Genomic DNA, 24,886 nt, shown 5'->3' on the forward strand with positions numbered 1-24,886 from the left:
CCGGGGTGATCAGCCCAGGGCCACACCTGAAAAGCAAACACTGAACTAGGTGGAGCACTGACACAATCTTGCAGGGCTCTTCTTACCTTCACTTCCCAATGCACGGTGCCTTTTTTTTTAAAGTATTGATATGTGCAACAGGTATAGTGTTGTGTCCAGCAAGTAATAAATGAATGCAGAAAGCACTTCTAGCTGGGATCCCGATATCAGAATCATGCACTTTTGCTTTATGCTTTATAAATAAAAGTCAAATGTGAGGTCACACTTTCCCATTTTCTGTTTGTAAACCAAATCAAACTTCTCATTCATGGAGACAGTGAAGATGTCTTTCCACAGCCCAACACGTCCTGGAAAAGAGAGAGAAATTGAGAACCAGAAATTAAGCCGATAATCATTGACAGGATGTGGCAGGACCTGTTAACAAAAACAGCAAGTGTCGTCCTCCAAAAGGGCTAGAGAATCCCCGCCCCTGCCCCGCTTGCTGGTCACTCTCTCTGCCCCTGTAATTCCTGATAGTGTACATCAGGGAGGGTGGGGAGCATCAGGCATGGGGGCCAAATGCACTCCTCCAGGCCTCTCTATCCGGCCCTTGGATCTCTCACAAAGCCACTCCCCCATAACCAGGCCTGCTTCCCACCCCCTGGAGAGCTTTGGCTTATCTGGAACATGTCCTTGAACTCAAACGCCTCTTGTTTGCCTGCATAGGGGAGAATAGATGTAAAATTGCCTCGCCCACTTTGGCCTCTGGACCACTGGCGGAGGAAGGGGGGTGCGGTGGGTGTGGTCCACCCTGGGTGTCATTCCTGAGGAGGGGTGACATCGCCGCTGCCCCCGGGACACTTGCTGTGGGCGGCACCCCCCTGGGACGCTCACAGCTCGCCGTGGGTGACGCCCCCACAGGTGGCTAGCCCCGCCCCTGGATGCCGTAGCAGCTAGCTCCGCCTCTGCTCTGGACCCAACCCACCAGTGACAGGCGCCCCCTAGCGGCTGCCTAGAACGGTGAACAAGGTCCCCCACCCCTACACTAGAGAGGCACAATCTCCTCCTTTGGATGTGACTGGCAACACTCATGCCCACAAAAATGTTGGCCGCCACGGTGATAATTTAAATAACAAGTATTATATTTTGCAGATAACCATTTTCCAAGGATGTGTATGGATAGCTGGTCGAAGAGTCACCCACCTGGGTTCATGAAACTGATTTGTGATGGGATATGGAGCAAATGTAAGGAACGTAAGCTAACCCATGGCCTGCTCTCACAGCAACGGGGGGTTATCTTCTGAGTAAAGGTCAAGGAGCTAAAAGTGGAGGGAAAATGAAAGAAACCCAACATAAAGCAAAATAATGAAAATGTAGCTGGTGGTAAATTAAACAAAGCAATAAACTAATTTTAGGCTGATCACAGAATTTTAAATTGCACAAACAAATGAAAAAAGGCAGGCAGAAAACACATATTGATATTTAGGCTGGATTTTGAAATACGGAAAATTATCACAAATGCAAAGCAGCAAAACAAACAAATTTTAAAAAAGAAGACATGTATGGATAAAAGGCAGGCAGTGAATAAGTCTGAGCATATATTCTGAGAGAAAATGTCTAGGCCAAATGAAGTTCATTCTGGAGGTGGGCTGTTTAAGGGTAGGACAGAGTGCCGGTCCAAAGGCAGTAAGGTGAAACCAAGAGAACAACTGTGGCCAGACAGAATTAGCAAAAAGGTGACAATTTGGTTGTTCCTCTTTTGGATACCTTGGGCTGAAGACGGACAAAAGAAGGTGGGAGAGACAGAGCCACTGTATCCTCTGTTCTGCAAACACATTCATTACACTTCCAATAAGCTGGTATTGGTGTTTGTGGGACAAACCAAATAAATATGTGCTCCACGATGGCAACGTCTCTGGGCCATACTAGAAGTGACAGTGGCAGTTCAGTTTGTTTAAACATGAAATAGGGAGGGGGCAATGAGGGTGGGGAGAGAAGGGGTGTGGAAGATCAAATTTTAAAAGTGAAAGGTGTTCATCGGTGAGGGGAGCCGAGCCGTTGTAAGGAGGGAAGTTCCATTTTTCTTAATCATTTGCAACCCCCCCTTTCTAGATCATCAGAACAGCTCATATCTAGGAGGGTCTCCAGCCCAAGAGGCTCAGTGCCCAGATGCTTACTTCCATTTGTCTCCACTGTCCTACTCTGTCGGTTTCCTTCTATTCCCCCAACAGCCCACTGGAAAAGCCAGCGCATTTTGAGCCAATCCATACACCAGGAAGCATGTGGTACAGCTCTTCCATTGACAATTTCCCTTTCCCAAACCCAATGGTAAAAAAGGACCAACAGAAAACTAGTATGCCGTGGAATCATCCCGAAGCACTATCTTTCCATGCTTAGGGAGGTGGTTTTTAAAAAAGGGGTGAAAAAATCCCAGGGAGCATTTTAATATCTACAAACATAAACTATTGCTTTCCAGTCCCGAAAAGATTCTACTACATGCTTCTGAATCTGTAGGCAAGCTCCTTGGCATCATAGTAATTATCTGACGACAGAGAAGGGCACAGCACTCCTATTCAACCTCTGTATCTGCAAGTGCTGCAGTTGCTGAGGCCCAAAAGACCCATAAGGGTCACAGCATCTGCCTTCCACTTTTGCAAATATTTGCACTATATTGTGCCGCACACATACCCCTGCCCACGGGAAGGGCTTCTGCGTTGCAGCACTGGTCAATGAGCTGGTGACAATGCTCCACCATGGACTCCAGCTGTGCTTTGTCATAAGAGACGCCCAGGAACCTCGCCAGCTGTTCGACCATAGTTGCCAGATCCTGTGACGAAAGATTACATGCACGTGCCAATAAAGAGAAAAGTCAAAAAGAGAGGAAGGTTAGCAATAACAAATGAGCCCTGCAAGCAGCCACAGACGTATGTGTTAGCAGAGTCGAGAGCAGCACCCTAAAATCAGTGGTATAGACTCATATTTCAGGTCCTAACTCAAGCAGCTGAATAGCTGAAATCATCATCATCATCATCAGTCTTTATTACGGTCCAGAGACCCAACAAATCATTACAAAACAATACACAATTCATACAGCCTACCTCCAGGTTAAACATGCATTTTGTTTAGAATATAGGGCTCATTTGATCTTGCAACCACCGATAAAAACTTTGTCACTGCTAATGTTCTAACATTTGTCCGGTCTTCCAGTAGGAACCTGACATAGTGAGCCTCTGATTTTCCCGGGAAAGGTACCAGCAAGGGTAGTAGGCTGAAATCAGATTTAAAGACTCCTTGCAAATGGCTTGTAATAGCGTTGTGAATATCAGTTTCCTAATGTAGGGGAGTGACAATAGCCTAACTAGATATAAATGCTCTAATTCAGACAGGCATTCCCAAGGGGGGAACCGTGGCATGAATTGGTGGGCACTACCTATGTGGATTCTGACACTAACCAAGCCCCATTCATATGCCCGTGCTCCGCGCACAGCCATCCCAACAGCAGCAGCCCAGGCCATTTTTTTGTTGGGGTGGGGGAGAAGCAGAGGGCTCAGTTTAGGGCCACACCCCATCACAAACCAGTAATAGATGGCTAGAAATCTGAGAGGGATCCTGTTCACTCAGCTCCATCTCACAGATTGGACTTTTTATGGTGAGAGCTGCCCACAAACATCCCTCTGCTCTGAGGGGGCAAAGTTGGAAACAAGACAAATAGTGTGTCTAAAAGGTGCTCTCTTTCAAAGGCAAAAAGGATGAAGGCTCCCCTAACACCAACACCCAAACACCCACACCCACGGTCCTGAGCACACCCTGCACAAGGAAGACAACTGACTGGCAGTTTACTTCTTTATTGACAAAGCACAAACTTACAGTTTGTCTGTAATTAGGAAGCTGAGGCCCCCTCCCCACTTGAGACGTGCTCTGATCTAGACTGACGGAGCAACAGCGTGGCCACATAAACACCCAAACTTAAGTGCTCTTGTCTGACAGACTGAGAGCAAGCAACCTGTGACTTCTCCTACACAGAAGCTGTTGCTATGCTTGGCTCTTCAAGCCCTTTCTGGTTCTAGGGGACATCAGGGGAGAAGACAGAGTGGGGAACGGGATTTGGCCACCACCACCCGGCCCTTCAGGCAGTGTCTCTCCCTCCACTCCTGGTGAGTTCTGTCCTGGCTCCTGCCCTGTGTCCCACACTCCGTGTCCCACACCCCTTCCCATTATCCAACTGCTCAGACCTCTCCCCAGCTCTGACTGCTACCTTTCTGGAGGCACAAAACCTTATGAATCACTACTCCCTTCCCCTGGATCACACCCCTTAAGACACACACACACCAGAATGGAGGAAACTGTCTGCCAGCCCCAGAGCCCTGAAATGCCTTACTAATTTTCATTGTGATCCTGGCAAGGTTTGGATTTGCCAAATTTGCCCCTCCATTTCATTTGGATTGCTTTGTTGTTTGCTTTCTTTTATTCATTTGACTAATGTGCTTCTCCTGCAATTTACCGTAATACCCCATCTCATTCAGAAACTGATAGCTTATAAAATATAAGCATCACTGCAAGTCACAAAATTCCATCCAATTTTAACTGGTATCAGTGAGCAGGGTATCTCCAGTTCTGATTGGAGATACCCTGGGGTGGGATGGGGGGAGTCCATAGGATGGGGGGAGTCCATAGGTAAAAAGGGAGAGGGGGGAGCCTTTTATACAATATGAGTTTACCTTGTGCATATCTTCATACTTGAGAAAGAGAACATTGGAGTCCATGTGATGTTGCCAAAACTCCTGCACATGTTCAAACCATGAACCGTATCCTACTGTAGAGACAGGAAATAGAATGGCTAATATGCAAGGACATCACTTTTAGTTAAGTTTCTCTGAAACATAAAAGCTGGAAAGAAGTGCATGGACTGAATTTTGTTGCCTTGTTTTCTAACAAAAACTATGTTATATTATTTCTGAACAAAATTTTTTAAAGAGAGGAGTATGTACGGTCTTTACAATATAAGTATATTCAAGTTATCCTTGTTTTGAATAATAAAAACCTCTCCAGATTCTGTGTGCAGGCAGTGTGAAAATTAAACATAAGAGAGGGGATGGAAAACCACCAACACATGTGAATCTGGTTAAGTTGCACTCACCATTTGCATGTTTAAGTCTGAATACATATTTCCTTCTGGTGTAGAACTTGACCCAGTTATGCATGATGGTTCCTACTAAAAGCTGAAACCCTATACAGTTTAGGAATACATGACCAATGGCTTGAACGGCGATGTGACAACTTGAGTGGCACAAGGAGTGGTGGGCAGTGGCACCTGACTGGACCTAATTAATAGTGTCCGGTCTGTATTCCTGCCTGCGTCTCCCATACTGAACAGCTGCTTGTTTCCTGCTTCAGCTCAGAAATGAAGCCACATCAACGCACAGGTAGTTGCACATGTACTATAAGCAAACTAGAGGTGAACTATGTGGGATGTAATCCATTGGGAGCAGTCAAATACAACATTCCTTGTTTTGCTAGAGTGGACATGCAAGGGAATGTTTGGTCCAGTCAGTCGAAACTTCCTGTTCCTCCTGGCCTGGAGCATCCTTCCTTGCATGTGACTACTAGGTGGGCATGACCTTCCCAGACCGGGCAAAAGGCCAAGTCACGCAGCCACTTCCCTCTCTCTGACATTCCTGTTTGTCCTGTCTGCTTCCTGAATCACCTGGACTGGACTGCTGGCTGCCACAGCAGTCTCCTGGTTATCTCCCATATGGGGTAAACCTGTTTGTACATGTTTGTAACTTTAAGCTTAAAGCCTGCCTTCAGGGATCACACTGTGTTCTGCCTGATCGTGAGTAAAACTATTTTTTGTTACTTATGGATAAGACTGTGGTGTCTTTATTCTTTCAGGAGGGATTCAAACTGCTTATTGTCTCACACGAGTTTGCAACCAGCTTTCTGCTGCATAAGAAGGGGAATGCACACTGTTAAGTGAAGAAACTTGCTAGCGGAAGTTAGGAAGGATATTGATAAACAATATCTCTCTCCTGCCACCCTCAACATTCCCTACCTACTGTAATATACTTTGGGCACTTGCTAAAGAAGTTGGCTGCCCATGGGGTAAGGCCTCCAGAACTTTAGATGGGACCACCTGAATGATGAAATAATCACCTACCCCTGCCATCACCACGCTGCCATGTTTTAGCTATGTGGTTAGTGAATGCAACTGGCAGCCCCATCTCTGATATGGAGCTAAATAAACCTTTGGGCAGCACTTGTAATCATCTCTGTCTTATTCTTCCTTCCAATGCAACTTTAGTGTCATCATAAAGGGTGCTTCATTTTGTCTATATTCACTCATTGTAATTCCATGGATGCTCAGATGTGCACACCAATTCATTCAGACAGAGGCATCACAAAGGGATTAATTTCAGGGAAGGGACCCAGACTTTGCATACATTCCTCTGGGAAAGGAAATTTTGGGAGCACCAAAAAGCAATCTCTGAATATATTCCAATATATTTAGCGACTTCTGGTGACGTCAGAGAGAATCTTCTGCATCTTACAGCTGCATTTCATGTGAGATTCATCTTTAGCAAGTGCCTACGTCAGCCTTCTCCAAGTTGGTGCCCTCCTAATGTTGTTGTACTACAACTCCCATCCTCCCAGACCATTAGCCATGCTGGCTGGAGCTGAAGGGAGCAGCAGCCCAACAAGGCCTTGCAGTTCACAGGTTCCTCATTGCTGATGCAGAGCATCCATCTCAATATCCAAGGTGTGTGGTGGAGGTCCCTCCATCAGGTGAAGGCAAATGCCAACATGAACGGTTTGAACCAGAACTTTAGAGGCATTACAAGCAAGACGGTTTCACACTTTGTTCCTAAGAAGTGGTGCAGAAAAGAATTTGAAACATTAAAAGGTACTGCCAATAGCCAGTGTCAAACTTTCTTACACTTTTCATTCATGAATCTCCGACAGAACTCTTGAAATGTTCCTCTGTAGCTCATGGTTCGTAGGGAGCGGTGAAACTGGTAATAAGACACTACCAGGTCTTTGGGGTTGCGAGCCATGTAGATTACCTAAGAACATGGAAATTATTCATCTTAATCAGTGGATATTTCTCTCACCCTACCCTGCTCCATTTCACAAAACACACCGGGAAGAAATAATACAAAGCTAACCATTCTTACCTTGGACTCACCACTGTGTAGATCTGAAGGCAAAAAACGATATGGCAGGTGGCTTTTGATGAGGCGGGGAGACGTAAGCTCCTGTAAAAGACATGATGGAAAACAAACCAATAAATAATATATCCCTTCTTCTAAGTGATCCAGATTCCTCTTTGTTGTGCTCTTGTATTCATAACTTCCAGTTTCATATTTCCAGCCAAAAGCTTTGGCAGTTCAGACACCAAATTACTACTACAGGAACATGCATGCTTCGGTTTCTTTGCTATATGCAGTCAACACTCCTCTCTGCTGCTCAAAAGAGCCACATGTTTTCTCTCTGTGGTTGTTACTGGTTTCTGTGCTGCTCCAGTTGTACATGAATCAGGCCACATTCCCAGTGCCTGGGCATTTTGAGCAGCATGTTATATAGAGAGACACAAAACTGAAACCAAAGGTCAGGAAGGTGAGTCAAAAGGGACTGCTGAAGCATTTTAATAAGCAATTCCAGCAAACTACTTGCAGAGTTGTTAAGGCCTCACTTTTCCAGCACTAGACTAATACCCAGACTCCGATTCAGAAAAGAGAAGGGGTTCTATTAAAATCCACTGATCAATGGTGTTCTTTCCCATTTAATTCTTCCTCCCTCGTCCACACCATAGATTCCAGTAGGGGAAATATGACAGCACAGACACTGCGCTGCCCTCAGCTGACCCTGGAGAAATGGAGAGCAGCTGCCTCCGATGGTTTCATTTTAGCTAGAGAGATGCACCAATGAAATTAAATAGAACACACCACTTGAGAAAACACACCGGGGGCTGTTTAAAAAACAACAACAAAAAACTGGAGCTCCTCTCTAGTTACACACCCCTGACTTACGCACTCCATGCAGTTTCAGTATAATGTTTTGATAGGGAAGGATGCCCTGTCTATTGGATAAGGGTGGAGAGCAAGACTGCTGTGCTGTTTTTGCACATTTCTTGTGATGCAGAAATTCTCTTTGGATATACATTTTGCTGCATTTAGCTATCCATTAAATAGACTCCCAGGTGTGGCTTAAAAGCAGGCTGGTGTGACCATATTCCAGGAAACAGCAAGAAGATATCGAAGGGACATTCTCTCACACCTCTTAAGAATGCATGGAGAGCCCTGCCGGATCCGTCCAAAGTCCCGTCTAGTCCAGTATTCTGCACTCTCAGTGGCCAACCAGATGCCCTTCTCCTGAAACAGCCACGTGCTCAGTAAGTGGTGGCAATAAAGAACTATTTCTCTGGAAAGGTGGCGAGTCTCCTTTCCTGACCTCCTTGAGGGGAATTTTTGAATTGTGATTTAATATAATTCTAGAGCATTTAAACCATGAAAAGTTATCTTTAAAAAATGGGTGGGACGGGGAGGAAATCTAAGAAACTTAAAAAAATAAAAATCTACCCATCCACCCACCTTCCAGGGTATATTTTCATTTAGAACAGTGCTTTCCAAGATTCAGGTTTATGATGCTATATGCCAGTGATGTGTTTCATGTTAAGTTGGTACTGGAAAAAACATACTTGACGGATTTTGTCGGGTTCAAGCTTGATAAAAGTTTCTTTCATTGCATAGGTTTGGACTAGATGACCCTCGTGGTCCCTCGCAATTCTATAATTCTGTTATTCTAAGTCCCTGCCAATAGACTTGCAGTCTAATAAAACATGAAACACAAAAGAAGAAAATGGGGAAAGACTGCAAATGATGAAGAGAAGAGCCTGTGTTAAAACCCAAATCAATGTGTTTGGAATATTTACTTAAAAGACAACAAAGAAAAGACCTGATGAATTTCCAAATTCTGATGGGGGAGAATACACAGTTCCTCTTTGGCACTTCCTGGTAACATGCAAAGCAGCTGCCTTGGGACACTCCACTTTCAGAACAAGAAAGGTAAACCGGTCCTCTCGCTGAAGCACTTAAGCAGCTGAATGTTACCTGAAAGCATAATAAATCTTACAAAAACGTTTCAGCAAACTATTAGGGCAACCCAATAAATTATGAATCATTCCAGTACACTTAAGGGGAATTAAAAGGGAGCTCTGAAAATAGAAGCCAAATAAGCAGAGGTAAAATGAAAATAATTGCAACTGGTCAACACGTTTTCAGTCGATTAAGACGTACCTTGATAATGTCCAGCCCAGGCTGAGGATACTCTAGGACTGGAAGCTGCTCATCTATGTTCATTAACCCAATTTCATCGGGATCGGCTCCCTGGCTCACGAGATACACCACTTCCTGCAACAAGCTGGTGCCTGCAAATCAAATAAACATGAGATAACAGATGGCAATCCAGACATTATTTGCTGGAAGGGGTCGATATGAGTGGTAGCCAAGACATCCGGAGGCTAAGATATTACCTCTGGACATAGTGGTTTAAGAACCTTTTAAAAAATTATGTAAGCTATCATCCCCTCATGCTGTAAGCTTGGTTGTACACCCATTCTGGTCAAAGATCTGTAATGTGGCACCAAATCATCTCCTTAATTTATATATGACTGAACAAGGAAAACACTCAGAGGCTGGACAATATCCACAGGTTAAAACCCCCAAAAGCATTGCCTCATGAGTGCACTCAGGATTATATTTCTCAGGGCTGCTTTTGCTAACTCAATCGTTTCAAAAGTGCAGCATAAAGCAAATTGCTGCTGATATCTCCTGGAAAGAGGATGCGGCCTCCATTTCCTCCCCATTTCAGCTCCCTGTATAGTATGTTGAAGGAATCCATTAGCTTAAGAGTTCCACCTGAGGAATTTCTGGACGCTAATTTTTGTAAAGTAGTCGGTAAATAGTATTTTTCGCTCCATAAGATGCACCTGACCATAAGACGCACCTAGTTTTTAAATGAGGGAAACCAGAAAAGAAAATATTCTGAACGAAACAGTGGATGTATGACTTTTGTGGTTCATGCTGCGGCCACAGGCATGTGATTTGACAGTGAGTTTGGGGTAGCCCAATGCAAAAATCCTGAGGATCCATGTGGATCCGTGCTTTGTAACCACGTTTTTGCGCCACTGCAGCCCCAGGAAACAGTGGATGCGTGATTTTTTCGGTGCAGGCTGTAGCCATGGACATGCTATGTGATCTGATGGTGAATTTGGGGTGACCCAATGTAAAAATCCTGAGGATCCGTGGGCTTTTATCTCCCCCCTCCCAGGCAGCCTCCTTTATCGCTAGCGTCCCTTATCTCGCTTCTGATCGCTTGCGATCAGCAGCTTTGTTTCAACATCCACTTCACTCTTTCAAAAAAAAGAGAAAAAAGCATGATCTGCTTTTCGCCCCTGGGCAATTCGGCTCCATGGACCATGCATTTGCTGCATAAGACACACAGACATTTTCCCTTACTTTTTAGGAAGAAAAAGGTGTGTCTTATGGAGCGAAAAATACGGTACATGACTTAACAGCACTTTGAGGAAAATATACAAAGAAAATAAACTAAGAGCTGTTCAACAGTGGAACAGACTGCACCTCCACAGGCACATACCTCCACATGTGGTGGGAGTGCCCCAAAATCCAACTCTTCTGGACAATAGCCATACGAGAAATATGTAAAATAACTAAGCAAGTATTAGACATCACCCCAGAATTGGCCCTACTAAACATCTTCCAAGACAACAATGCCCATTTACACCACAAAGAACTCATAACCCACCTACTTTCAGCAGCCAGAAACACCATGACCAGACACTGTAAGCATGGACCAATGGTACCAAATACTATGGGAAACAGCCCTACTAGAAAAATTAACCAACAAACTGAAACTGACATGGGAACAAATAGAAGAAGATACCTTCACCCCTGTATGGCTCCCCTTTATCACATACACAGCCCAACAAGACAATGACAATAATCCACCAACAGCATACAAATCAATATGGCTAACCTGATCCAAAACACCCACCCACCCCACTCACACACGAAAACAAAGATCGCCACAGCCAACCACAAATGAACAGCCACACCCTAGGCCAACCCCAACCTCTCTCACCACTAAAGGAACACCAATGATCAGCAGAGAACCTACATGCATTAAGCAAAATAGAAACATTGCCACCCGACCCCCCCATCTCCCCCCCCAATTTCTCAACAAATGAAACTGATTTGTAAAAATGTTACATGGAAAAAAATACAAGAGGCATTACATGTACGTCTGTAAAACAAGAAAATCTTTAATTAAAAAAAAAAAACCAACAACAGTGGAACAGACTCCCTTGGGTAGTGGTGGATTTGCCCTCCCTGGAGGTTTTTAAGCAGAGGTTGGGGGCTCCTCTGCCATGGGTGCTTTAGTTGAGATTCCTGCATTGCAGGGGGTTGGACTGGATGACCCTTGGGGTCCCTTCCATCTCTACGATTATATTCCATGATCTCCCATTCCAGTTTGTGTGGTCCTCTTTCTTGTTGGCTCATGTCCTCTTTTGGTATTAATATTAGTATGTGCACATTTTAAGGAAATCCAACAACAAACTATATTCCAAAATTTTGGGGGAGATTTACCTTTTGCAAAAGAAAAAAATCCTGAGCTTTTGCACTTGTATTCCTCTTAAAATTATCCTTCCCCCCCAACAAAAAGTAAAGGTACCTGTATTGACCAATAAGAAAAACACCCACCCCAACTTCCCTGTTAGGGCAATATATTTATCAGACCAATCAAAAATTCACAAACTGGTGTGCCAGCTTTCAGGTTCTTCAGAACACTTCATCAGGCTGAATAGTAAACAAAAGTTAACATTTAGTTTTTGTATCTCCAGAGATGGGGAGTCAGGCAACACATTTTAATTTTTGTTTTTCCTTCTATGGACATGCAGAAAAAGGCATGGCTGAACTTCAGTCAAACTTGACACTTCTAATTGTGATGTCTCCCTCCACTGAGAATATTTTTGCAGAATTTACCCCAAGGCAATTAGGGAACTTGACCAGTCTCCTCCTCCCCCTCCCCTGGGGCTCCCCACGTCACCTGCCTTTACATGGCAACAAAGGAATTATCTCTTCAGGAGCTGATGGCGTAAGTTCCCTGGCTTGGATTTCTCATTCCTTGGGTAAAAATCCCTTTGCCTGTGTCTGTCAAGGCTCATGGGAGAGAGTCAGCAGGCAGACCCAATGTTGCACAATTCAAAATAATGGCCTCTTTTAAAAAGTAGGGGCTGACCAGTGTTAGAAACTGAGATATGAAAGTGAGGAGCTAAATGGCACCGTAAACCTAGGTTATGGGTGCAGCAAGGGCATGTCTAGGCACATTTTTTATAACAAGAATACAAAGCTGAAAATGAATGAACTGCAGCTAAAATATTATGTTCGTTTTTCACGTGGTCTGGTCCGTCCCCTGCCCACCCCCCACCCCCTAATATTCTTAAGAGGATCTCTTCTCCAGTCTTCACAGTGTAGCTGGAAGTGGGAAGGCAGAAAAAGGTCCTCCTTTCCTTCCACTCTGCAGTTTTAATCTGAAATCTTCAGCGCAGTATGAAGATCTGAGCCCAGAGCTCAGAAACTGCTTGTGCTAATGAAATGCCCTGTCGCAAAATGTGCCTAGAACAAGGGGAGTTTGGGACACTGGAGCTACGTCAGCTCCAGTCAGTGGCAGAAGAACTCTCCCCACATCCGGGGCAGCACAGCCCATATGGGACTGCATGCGCAGAAGCCCCTACAATCACCGTGCGCAAGAGTGGCAGCCTGTACGGATGGCACGCAAGAGGCGCCCATACGGATTGCGGGCGCCCTCAGCCGCTCTACAGCTGGGGAGAGGCAGGGGCCATCTTGTCACCCCTCCCAGAATGGCACCCGGGGTGGCCCTCCCCCTCTGCCCCCGCTTCCTACGCCACTGGCTCCAGTCACTATAAAAATTGATAGTTGTGGACACATCTTCCCATATACAGTCAAACCTCAGGTTACAGATGCTTCAGGTTGTGCGATTTCGGGTTGTGCACTGTGCCGATCCCAGAAGTACCGGAACGGGTTACTTCCGGATTTCGGCGCATGTGCAGAAGCACTAAATTGCGCTTTGCGCATGTGCAGAAGACCGAATCGCGACCCGCGCATGTGCAGACATGGTGCTGTGGGTTACAAACATTTCAGGTTGCAAACGTGCTTCCCGCACGGATCATGTTCGCAACCTGAGTGTCCACTGTACTGTGGAAGAGTTTCTTTCCATTTTACTGCTAGGAAATTTCAATGTAGTTAGCAACAGTTGCTATACTGTTTTAGATGCTAACATTTACAATAACTGCATCAGAAAGGCTCAGACTCAGAATGAAGACAGACGTATAATTTCCAGTGCTGGAAGTGGTTTTAGAGGAGAATAGGACATTATTTTGCAACCTGGGGTGACCTCTGGTTTCCATCATGGATTTTAGCATCAGGACACAATTATGTAGGGCAATTATGCTGCCTCTTAACACAAGTGCAGTAGCTCAAGTGAAATCTACACATATACCACAGTGACTTCATGTTTGTCAATGTATATACTGATTATATTAATATTAACGACAGATCTGCATTATTCAGTTCCAGGGTCAGAAGGTGTTGCTCTTCCATTCCATTGTTTAATTTGTTTGCTTTGCATTGCCAGGAACCTTTCGGATTTATGTTGTTCCCTTTCCGGAAAACGGCAAGGCATGGGTGCTGGTGCCAATGTCAGGTCTCGTAGTTGCTAGCAGGATCAGGATTCTCAAACAATTGTAATAACATGGTCAGGGAGATGCACAATGGCTGAAGTCACTTTTGGCGAATCAGCCAAAAGTGACCACAGCTTCTGGTTCTAAGCCGGAGTCAACATGAGAAAGCTCACTTGAAGGAACGGTGCCAGTGTCAGTATAATGGATATATAGTGTCAGGCTGGGATCAAGGAGGCCTGAGTTCAAATCACCGCTAATGGGTGAACTTGGGCCAGTCGTTTCCTCTCTCTCAACCTTACCTGCTTCAGATTCGTCATAAGCACAAAACAGATAACTCAGTGATAGTCAATGTGGTTTCCTCCAGAGGTTGCTGGACTCCAGCTCCCATCATCCCTTGAGCATTAGCCATCTGCTGTCTGGGGCTGATGGAAGATGGAGTCCAACAGCCTCTGGAGGAAACCAGGCACCTGGGATAATGGCATGTAGGCTAGCCCTACTCCCCTAAGGGAAGGCAGAATAATTAGTAGTAGCAAAAAAAAGAGGGGGGGGGGTATGGAATCTACCAGGTACAGACGAACTAACTGAACTAAATCGTGGAAAAATTTGGAATCACAAAAAGAGTTAATTAATATGACGGGCCAGTTAGTATGACAGGTAAATAACTTCTGGTTTTAATGGTTTTAGAAATGGCTTTAATTACTTGATTTTATCTGGTTTATCAATAATTCTTAGTATTCTTTGTAAACTGCTTAAAGGTTTTGTTACAAACAAGTAGAACGTACATTTTGTTAAATAAAAACAAAACCTAAAGATATCAGTTTTTAAAACATCAGTGTTATGAATGAAACTCTTTCTAATCTTGAATGTACCTCAGGAAACCATCACAAACTAGCAGAAAATGGTCATAAATTTTTTTATGGGCAGGAACAAAACCTGAAAGATACCCTTTAAGACCAGTAAAAGATGGAGGACTATCCCTCCCTTGTGTTATTAAAAAGTATTACAAAGCAGCTATGTGAGCTCATTTGAGGGTCTGGTTAAAATAAAAAACAACATCAGTAATTGAGTAATACAGTAAAGCAACAGAATTTTTTTAAAAAATGTACTATGGTATTGTATCAGTATGAACCCTGCTAGATCCATTAATAATTTTATTTGGATATATTAAGCATAGTGTTACCAGATCTGGTAATAAAGATGCTAACAGCTACATTTATGTACTCCTGCACAGATCCTTGATAACATCCAGATAACCATACTATTCCATTAGCCTGACAGTATGCTTTTTAATTAGGAATTAAATGCCTCCTTTTTCTTTTCTTTCTATCTTTTTTCTTTTTCTTTTTTTTCTTTTTCTTTTTTTCTTTTTCTTTTTTTTCTTTTTTGCTTATATTCTAGGCTTTCTTTTGCTTATATTCTGTACTATACAAACTTATTTAAAAGACATTGCCAGGTTAGTATTTTTCTCTCTGTTGACACAGTTGGAATATGCTGTAGTAAAAAAATATTACCTTGGGAACAATATTCATTTTTATTGCAGATATATGTGCTGAAAAAGATAATTAAAACCTTCTATATTTATATGTGTGTGTCTTATTTATTTATCTTTCTAGATTCCTTTGTTATCTTTGTAAATTAATTTTTAAAACCAACAAAAGTTGTACACTAAAGAAAAAAATTACAGGGGCAGGAAACAAAGAACGAAAATCACCAGTAATTATAGGACAAACAATTGTAAGCTGTTAAAACAAACAAACAAGAAGAAATATTTTACTGTAGCATTTTGACAACGTAAGTGCCTGAAATTTGGCATGATTGTGGCAGACGCCGAGATACTCCAAGCCCCTAATTCTATGCAGTTTGTACAGATGGTCTGGATTGTATTAGTATCTAGAACCGCCATATTGGCTGCCATCATAGAGTTGAGGCAGAATCCCACTGTTAATGGATGAGCTGAGCAGGTTTCCCAGAAGATGTTGGACTCATCATCCCTGTAGAATTCTCATCATCCCTGATCATTGGCCCTGGCTAGGCATGATGGGAGTTATATTCAAAAAAAATATCTGGGGACCAAAATTTGAAGAACACTAGCTTAAAAGGTAAAGGACCCCTGACAGTTAAGTCCAGTTGCGAATGACTGGGGTTGTGGTGCTCCAGAGAAGCGGACACGGAGCAATGGATCCAAACTACAAGAAAGAAGATTCCACCTAAACATTAGGAAGAACTTCCTGACAGTAAGAGCTGTTTGACAGTGGAATTTGCTGCCAAGGAGTGTGGTGGAGTCTCCTTCTTTGGAGGTCTTTAAGCAGAGGCTTGACAACCATATGTCAGGAGTGCTCTGATGGTGTTTCCTGCTTGGCAGGGGGTTGGACTCGATGGCCCTTGTGGTCTCTTCCAACTCTATGATTCTATGATTCTATGATTCTATGGTGCTCATCTTGCTTTACTGGCCGAGGGAGCGTCTGTAAGCCACTAGCTTTCAGACCCCAAAATAGATAAAATCCCATCTTCAGAATAACTGGACTCCAACTGCCAGAAACAAGAAACATTTTGACTTGCCTACAGAATGGTATGGTCATATTTTGCCTTCCGATAGAGCGAGGAAGCACAGCACATGCAAACACCGCCAGGTTCAGTCCCTCCAGGTAGGGCTGGAAAATTCTCCTTTCTGAAACTTTGCAGAATCGCTGGCAGTCATTGTGTATCAGCCTTCCCCAACCGGGGGAACTTTGGATGTTTTGGACTGCAACTCCCATCAGCTGTGACCACCATGGTAAATGGTCAGGGTGATGGAGGTTGTAGTACACAGCATAACATTTGAGGAAGGCTGGTGGAGAACATAGAACCACCTGGACCCCTTAAGACAGCTTCCTCCATTCTGGCTTGCCAGAATGAGGCTGCTCAGGGGCTATATGCAAATATGGGACATTGCCACTTAACAAATAGTTGTCTATACCCACCCTTACGTATCACTTTTGTGAATCTCCAGCATACTCTTGCCTGACGGTTATGTCATTTTTTCTTTTAATAAATTAAGCCTGGACTCTGGGTGTTATGTACTGAAGTTCTCACCCTGGGCCAGCAGGGGGGTACTGTAGATAGTTATGCAAATGAAGGATCGAAAAGTGACGTTCAGTGATTGGATAGTTTTGTATGCAAATGAAGGATCGAAAAGTGACATTCAGTGATTGGATAGTTTTAGAAAATGGCAACAGTTACATTGTTCTGGAGCTCTATATAAGCAGGCTGACTGAGCCCCTCAGTTTAGTTCTTTTCTGACATCTGAATAAAGAAGAGCTGTTTGAAGAATCGCTGTGTCGTCTGCTATGTTCGCCCACAACTTAACACTGGGCTTAAGTAATGAATTGGTGTATTTACTGCCACAAGCTACCTCTGTAATGCCGCTCAATCACTTCATGGTGGCAGCAGCCAAAGGCACTTGAGAAAGTGAGAACAGCAGACCAGCTGTAGTTTGCATCAGCCCTGGAGATGCTTGCTTGCTGCTGACAGCAGATTCTTCCACAGACCAAAATCTAGCAAATAACATGTGCAGTGCCACTGAGAGAATGATGGCTTCATTGCTCGTTTTGAACAGCTCTGCTGTGTCAAGCTGCCAGATTTGCAAGATGAAAAAAGCAGTACAATAATTTACAGCATTGTTTCCAGGAATAAAACACATTCATATGTGGCAACCCTAAAGGCAACTCTATGCAACTGCAGAAACATATAGTGGCAAATCTTTGCAGTCGTAGTGGCCCTAAACAAACAGGCTTAATTTTAGGGTATTTATACTTTCCTATTTCTGCAGTGAACTGTGACTGGCATCTGTTTAAATGAGGTCAGATATTAATTTTTATTTATACAAATATTTATATGCAGTTATGCAATTAAAAAAAATCAAAGTGGTTTACAACAATGATATCTATATACAATAGAAATGTTATGTTTGGCACCACGGCTGACACTGCCACAATCATAGTATCTAAATCACTGGAGCCAATCAATTTTACCCTCAAAGTGAGTGACCAACCTCCAGACCACATAGCATTGCTCCTCTGGGCAACTCCTGGAGGATGCAACAGAGACAACAAAGAATGATCTCTTCACTGCTCCCTCAGCCACACATTAGTCTGAGTGTGCTCCGTCGGCAATAATCCCAAAATTTCCAGCCCTATACTTGCTTCTCAATAGGCAAAGCAGGACTGGGGGCACATGTAAGGGGAAAGTGATGGGTTTGCCAAAGGGTGGTGATGAGCGCTTCTCTCCTTGCAACAGCTCACCAGACATTTCCCCCCACTTGACTGAGAATTCCATGGTTATCACCCAACTTCTACTGCTGCCCTGGCCTCCTTTGTTTTAGAATCCACATTCACCTCCACTTATGTGGTTACAGGGAAACACGAAGTGCGGGTTTCTTTTTGGGAATAATATCTGAAAAGCTACTTTTGGAGAGATGTGCAAGTTTCTGAATGCAGAATGAATTTGTGCATGTCCATCATGCAAGTCCCACCAGCAGCTTGAAAATAGGAAGAGCAAGCGCCATGTGCTTTTTGTTCTCTGCAAGTGAATAGAGTCTGAAGGAGATTAATGCTCAAGAGAGTGGTGTTTATAACATGTGCCTGGAGATAGCAAATCAGAAGAATTTTCGGGGGAAAGTCTCCATGTAATTATGCAAGGAAAAGTTGAAAGTGGAAAAGTTGACAGCATTTCCCTTTCATCCAGCAAATAAAAACATCCTGGTACATACATGTAACAATTCAAAAAGTGCAACTAGAGCTAATGCTTACAAGGCCTAAATCAATTTTAAATTAACCTCAACTGGGGTCTGTTCTGCTGTAATATCCAATCTACACAAGCACTAGAATCACAAATGTTACCACTTTTCTTGTTTTCCTTTGCGGACAAGAGAATCCCATCTTTGAATACTTCCCCAGGTCAAAAACACCTTGCGTCTGGTTATGGTGTGGTTAAGAGACACATTCTTAGCATACTTGCAAGGAATCAAGCCTTAAGGAAAATAACAATTAAGCAAAGGCTGCAACAGATATGAATCTAGTGCAGGATTCATAAAAGAGAAACGTTTTAAAAGACTTGGGAGGGGGAAGGAATCAAGTAGAGCTTTTAGTGCTTTGCTTCCTGCATGCCATAAATATTTCAGATGTACAGCTAAAGAAAGCAATAAAGATGTAGCCAGCCAATTCTAATGTGGCATTCGCACGCTACTGTTGCATCGGTGCAGTCTACCACATTCAAGTGAACATTTGCCCAGGACATGGCAGAATCCTTAACAGTAAAAATGATGACTGAATACTGCAATAAGCAGGTGCAAATAAATACTTCATTCAGGTGTGTGCCCTCTTCTCCTGAAGCTCTCCTACATTGTGCAACAAAGATATTATTTGTCCAGGGTGGTATCTCCTGCACCTATAAGGGGGGGGGGGCAAATTACCTGAACCTGAATCTGGAAACGGCAGCTGGAGGTTTTCAGAGGGGGAGTTTTGGCCTTCCAGCCACTCAATACATTTTCCACTCCAGTGTTGCAGGCTGTTTTAATTGGTGAATTAAGGCAAAGATAAAGGTTTAGGGACCCCTGACTGTTAGGTCCAGTCGCGGACAACTTTGGGGTTGCGGCACTCATCTCGCTTTACTGGTCGAGGGAGCTGGCATACAGCTTCCTCGTCATGTGGCCAGCATGACTAAGCCGCTTCTGGCAAACCAGAGCAGCGCACAGAAACACCGTTTACCTTCCCGCCGGAGTGGTACCTATTTATCTACTTACACTTTGACATGCTTTCGAACTGCTAGGTTGACAGGAGCAGGGACTGAGCAACGGGAGCTCACCCCATCGCGGGGATTCGAACTGCCGACGTTCCGATCGGCAAGCCCTAGGCTAAGTGGTTTAGACCACAGCGCCACTTGCGTCCCTGGTGAATTAAACCCAGCTGAAATATGGGTCAGGAATCAATGCTGGGAGATGAAGCAGCCCACCAAAGCAATAGAGAAGAGGACCTCCTAATCCGCATTATGTGCCTGCCTTGCAATGGATGCTTTCAACCAGGAGCTGGGAGTGGAGGGCTTGTGTGACTCTAGCCTTTTTCTGTCCACACTCAAAATGTCCTGTTCTTCTTGGGAGCAGTCCAACATTCTTCCCTAGTAGAAACCAATCATCTGTCTGTAACCAAATCTTTCTGGTTCCAAGAGTCACATGTGGCTTCCATTCCAAGCCTCCTGGTTGAAAGCTTCCATTATAGCTCATGCTGTTCTAGAATGGCATGTGCTTCTGGTCACTCTGTGCTCAAATATGGTTCCTGCCATCAGATCTTGCCTTGCTGCAGCCCTGCGAAAAGCCATTCTTGATGACTGGGAGGACCCACAGAATGGCATGGAACGCGGAAAGAGGAGGAGGAGTTGCTGCAGGAATGGATAAATTATCATGTGCATTTTTACCACCTTGCATCAGCCAAAGTCCCTTCACTTGCAAAACAGCAGTTGTTGATTCAAGGCTGCAGACCAGGGCTTGATCTATACTGATTAAAAAAACACTATAGGAGGGGGGAAAACTATAAAAGCCCTCAATGCAAAATCCCACTGGCGACAGATCACTGCTCTACAGTGCCATCTGCTGTCACATGTTTATAAAGCAGTTATAACAGTATAATTGACTAGTGTAGATGAGTCCCAGGTGTGAGGAACCAGAAACCTGTGACCCAAATTCAAGCCTTCCAGACCTCTGTATGGCACATCACATGTTGGTTTCACTAGATCAGGGGTGGGAAACCTTTGGTTCTCCTGACGTGGGTGGACTCCAGCAGTCAACACCTGCCCTGCCCTGCCCTGTCCACCCACAACAGTTCAGGATGATAAAAGCTGCTGTTGTTGGCATCTGTCTGTCTCAAGAGACAATGGAGTGATGTTATCACCTTCAGCATTGCTCGACTCTCACTCCAATTTATTGGCTAAAGCTTGCTGAGTGAGTGGGGAAATGCTGAATGCAAACAAGTCACATCATGGGATAGCTCAGTTGGTAGAGTAGAGAACATGGGATTCTTAATCTCTGGTTCGTGAGTTTGAGCCCCACGTTGGGCAAAAGATTCCTGCATTGCAGGGATTGGACTAGATGTCCCTCCTGGTCCCTTCCAGCTCTACAATTCTATGATTCTATGGGTTCCTTTTACTAGTATGGGGCTGGAGGAGACTCTTGAGAGTCCCATGGACTGCAGGAAGATCAAATCTATCCATTCTTAAGGAAATCAGCCCTGAGTGCTCACTGGAATGACAGATCCTGAAGCTGAGGCTCCAATACTTTGGCCACCTCATGAGAAGAGAAGACTTCCTGGAAAAGACCCTGATGTTGGGAAAGGAGAAGGGGACGACAGAGGACGAGATGGTTGGACAGTGTTCTCGAAGCTACAAACATGAGTCTGACCAAACTGCGGGAGGCAGTGGAAGACAGGAGTGCCTGGCGTGCTCTGGTCCAGGGGGTCACGAAGAGTTGGACACAACTAAACAACAACAACAACAACAACAACAGGGTTACAAAGTCAGTGGGAGCCATGCGTCAGCCCTTCATGACATCCAGTGAAGTCCTCATTTCTCTGAAGAAAATACAGTGCATTCTCAACATATTTTTGATGGGGGATGGGAACCTAGGTTGACAGCACACTGATCCTATCCATACATTTGGGTGAACAAAATACACTTGCTACAAAAGGTGTAGCATGATCACAAGTTACTAATGTGATAGATGTCTAGAAGCTGCACTCCCATGCCCACTTTTGGGCTCTAAGCACATGTAAATTACAGAAGCAAGCTCTGGAAAATAATAAGGAACTGCCTGATTCAACACACCTGAAACAGCCTTCTTCATGCACAGCCTACATGGTTGCAGATGTGTGTCAATATCTGCATCTATATTTCAATACTTATCTGGGCCTCACTAAATAATAATTATTATTATTTACCCGCCCATCTGGCTGGGTCCCCCCAGCCACTCTGGGCGGCTTCCAACAAAACACTAAAATACAGGTTAGATTTGTCTTTTGATATGTTGCTAAGTGAGATTAGTTGTATGGAACTAGAGTCAAACCTGGGCCTACAGCTTCAAACAGATGAAGTAGCAGAGAGCCTTCTGCACACACTAAGTATTTTTGAGAAATGTGCTTTGGTGCCATTCCTTCAAGATAATCCTGCCCATTGTAATCAGATTCCCCTTAAGTGAGTAGGATACGGGGCTATCTATCTACTTTTACCGTAGGGGCTAGCCAATGGCAAGGGAAAAGGTATTTAATGGTTTCGCCTCCTAAAATACAGTGGTTCTGCTGCTTACTTTGCATATGCAATCACAACCTTATGCAAATTTGGGGGGCAGCACATAAATAAATACATACATACATACCGTATTTTTCGCTCTATAGGACGCACTTTTCCCCCTCCAAAAATTAAGGGGAATTGTGTGTGCGTCCTATGGAGCAAATGCAGGCTCCTTGGCTTCAGTGATAGCAACGCAAAGCCTCCGAAGCTCAGAGGGAGCACTCCCTCCACGTTCCAGAGGCTTCGCGTTGCTTTCGCTGAAGCCTGGAGAGCGAGAGGGGTTGGTGCGTTGAAGCCAGGAGAGCAAGACTCTCCTGGCTTCAGCAGAGAGGGAGAGCTGCACAGCACCCCTTCAGCGAAGTGGGAGGAGAAATGGAAGGGGCTCTGTTTCTCCTGCCACTTCGCTGAAGGGGCGCTGAGCAGAGAGGAGGAGATTTTTTCCCCCTTGTTTTCCCCCTCTAAAACAAGGTGCGTCCTATGGTCGGTTGCATCCTATAGAGCGAAAAATACGGTAAATAAATATCAAGGAAGCCCCTCCATACCCTGCTTTCCATTTCTTTATTCTCTCCACTCCCCCACCACACACCCAGTGGGTGTTCCTTGCTTACAGGGCTCTGGGAGTATCCCAAGGAGCCTGCCACTTCGTGGGGGAGGGGCGCACGGTTCTGACATTGCAGAATTTTGCTTTTGCATGCAGATGCCCAGAATCAAACCCTTGTATAATTGGCGGGCCCTCTGAAGACCTGTTAGCAGGTCCATATTTGCAGTCAGGGTGGCCCACCCTTCTCCCAAGGAGACTCACTAGAGACAGTGAACATAGGAACACAACCGTGCCTTGCTGGATCTGACTGAGGGTCTATCCAGTCCAATATCCTATTTCCGAAAGCAATCTTCCTGTGCCTTCTGGTGCTCATGAGCAGAGGGTGGTCTACACCATTTTGTTTTATTTTTTGTCCTTGGTACCTGGAATTCAATGGCTCCATTTAACTAGCATGCCTCATCCTTCCTTGATGGCACCTCTCGTGTTGCGGAAGTCGCCCAAAACTTGTGGTATGGAATCCTTTCAGGTACGTGCAATCACTTATGTCGTGGGAGGGGAGATTGTCAATAAAGATAGGTAGCAAGCTAATTTTAAATCTCTTCTGCAATCAGTCAATACATATTGGGAAACTTGCAAGCCTCTTTCCTCTTACTTTGCCACAACCTTAAATTAAAACAGGTCTCAGAGCCTCTGGGTTGCATAGTATCAAGCCTTCTCAGATCATTAAGCAGAGTGAGATGGTCTGCCTCAGGCAAAGGGTCCAGAGGGGCAGCCGATCCCAAAGTAGATATTAATTTTACCCCCCTTCCTGTTGTTCTTTTTTGGGGGGTGCCATTTTGTGGTTCACCTCAGGTGCCAACATGTCCTGGGCCAGTCCTGTGGGTGAGTATCCTTTGGGTTTTCTGATTCAGGTCCCCAGATGCCTTGGGCCATTTCTGCTAGGATGCTAACTGCATTGCACTCAGGAGGACTTACTTCCAAGTAAACACATCGCAATAAACAGAAACCAGGCATCCAATCTTGCTGTTCGTTATTGCTCCACATATAAGGCATTGCAGGGAATCAAATTAAAAGGCAGCAACTTTGGACCTGAGAAAATTAATTCACCTATGCACACACACACACCCTTGTTTTGGCACACGCATTTGCAGCACTGAATGTATATTAAAACCAAGATAATGAGATAGCAAGGTATAAAAATGTGATTTACGTCATGCGCTTCTGTAGTAGGCCAGTTACAGCCCAACATTACATAGCATCCATTTGTTAGGAGTCAGAAAAAACAATGCTCATTGCATGAACTTGGGTTTTTTGGGGGGGGGGGGGACAGGTGAAATCTGGGAGGAAAAACAACCCATCCCTTAAATGCGGTGGGTGGGGGGGGAGAGAATGCGTGACCCCTCCCTTCCTTCTCAGCCCCTCTCCACCCAGCTCAGCCGTGGCCCTTACCTGATTTGGGATAGGTAACAATCCAGACATCATTGTCCCTGACGGGGAAATTGGCGATTTCTTCCATCTTCCCCCTGCAGAAAGGGGGCAGGCGCACCCCATTGTACTCGAAGTATTTGCTCTCAAACTCCCCGGGCGTGCTGGGGGTCTCGCACTCGCTCTCCGCCATCCTCGCTCCTCCCTGCAGCCCAGCCGAGGCCAAGGCGCATCAAGGATGCTCCAGGCGCCCCGCGCTCCCTGCCCCTCTCTCTCTCTCGCCCCCGAAGCGGGCACGCCCGACGAGGAAGCCCGGCTCGAGCCCTGCAGGCTGGGGAGAAGGGCAGGCGGGAGGCGGCCGAGAGAGAGACCGAGAGAGAGAGAGACCGGCCTTCAGCGAATGGGCTATGGAGGTGGTGATGTAATGCAGGACCGCTCGCTAGGCAGGCAAGAATGGATCCTGCAACAACAAGACGGAGAGGCAAGCCTGCTCGGGGATTAACCCTCTGCCTGCCTCGCAGCTCTCAGGGTGCCACTACTCTGCAAACTCCCCTTTTCCTCTTTCGAGGGCTGGAAATTCCTGTTTTTATTTATACTTATCAAAAGATATAGAAAAGTTCATACCCAGGACAATATATCTTTCTGTAATACACCAGATTAAAGGAAATACTTTAAAAATCTAATCTAAGGAGGAACAGGAGCAAAAAGAAGAAGAGAAGAAGAAAAGAGAAAGAAAGAGAAGAGAATGGGAAAAGACTTCTGGTTCTCTCTCAGTTGAATATAGTATTCACTCCTTAACATCCAGTGATTCCATTTTCTACAAGCCAATATTTGTTCAGTCTTCAAATCCAAAT

The 24,886-nt window shown here is 44.7% G+C and overlaps 1 protein-coding gene across 2 annotated transcripts; it reads right to left on the reverse strand.

Moving 5' to 3' along the window:
• Nucleotides 1-206: 206 nt before the first annotated feature.
• Nucleotides 207-24,507, reverse strand: SULT4A1 (sulfotransferase family 4A member 1). Of its 2 annotated transcripts, XR_013986402.1 has the most exons (8): nucleotides 24,057-24,507; nucleotides 9,273-9,403; nucleotides 7,152-7,232; nucleotides 6,914-7,040; nucleotides 4,698-4,792; nucleotides 2,668-2,806; nucleotides 1,183-1,298; nucleotides 207-347 (listed from the first exon to the last, which is right to left on the reverse strand). XR_013986402.1 is itself a non-coding variant. In XM_081005727.1 (7 exons), the coding sequence occupies exons 1-7, from the start codon at nucleotides 24,223-24,225 to the stop codon at nucleotides 235-237; spliced, it is 855 nt and encodes a 284-aa protein (XP_080861853.1). In that variant the 5' UTR covers nucleotides 24,226-24,507; the 3' UTR covers nucleotides 207-234. The 2 variants fall into 2 exon arrangements, 1 of the variants encoding a protein (XP_080861853.1); XM_081005727.1 differs by lacking the exon at nucleotides 1,183-1,298.
• Between the last annotated feature and the right edge of the window lie 379 nt (nucleotides 24,508-24,886).

Source organism: Podarcis pityusensis, assembly GCF_964106645.2.
Source record: "Podarcis pityusensis genome assembly, chromosome: 5".
Taxonomy (NCBI): Eukaryota; Metazoa; Chordata; class Lepidosauria; order Squamata; family Lacertidae; genus Podarcis; species Podarcis pityusensis.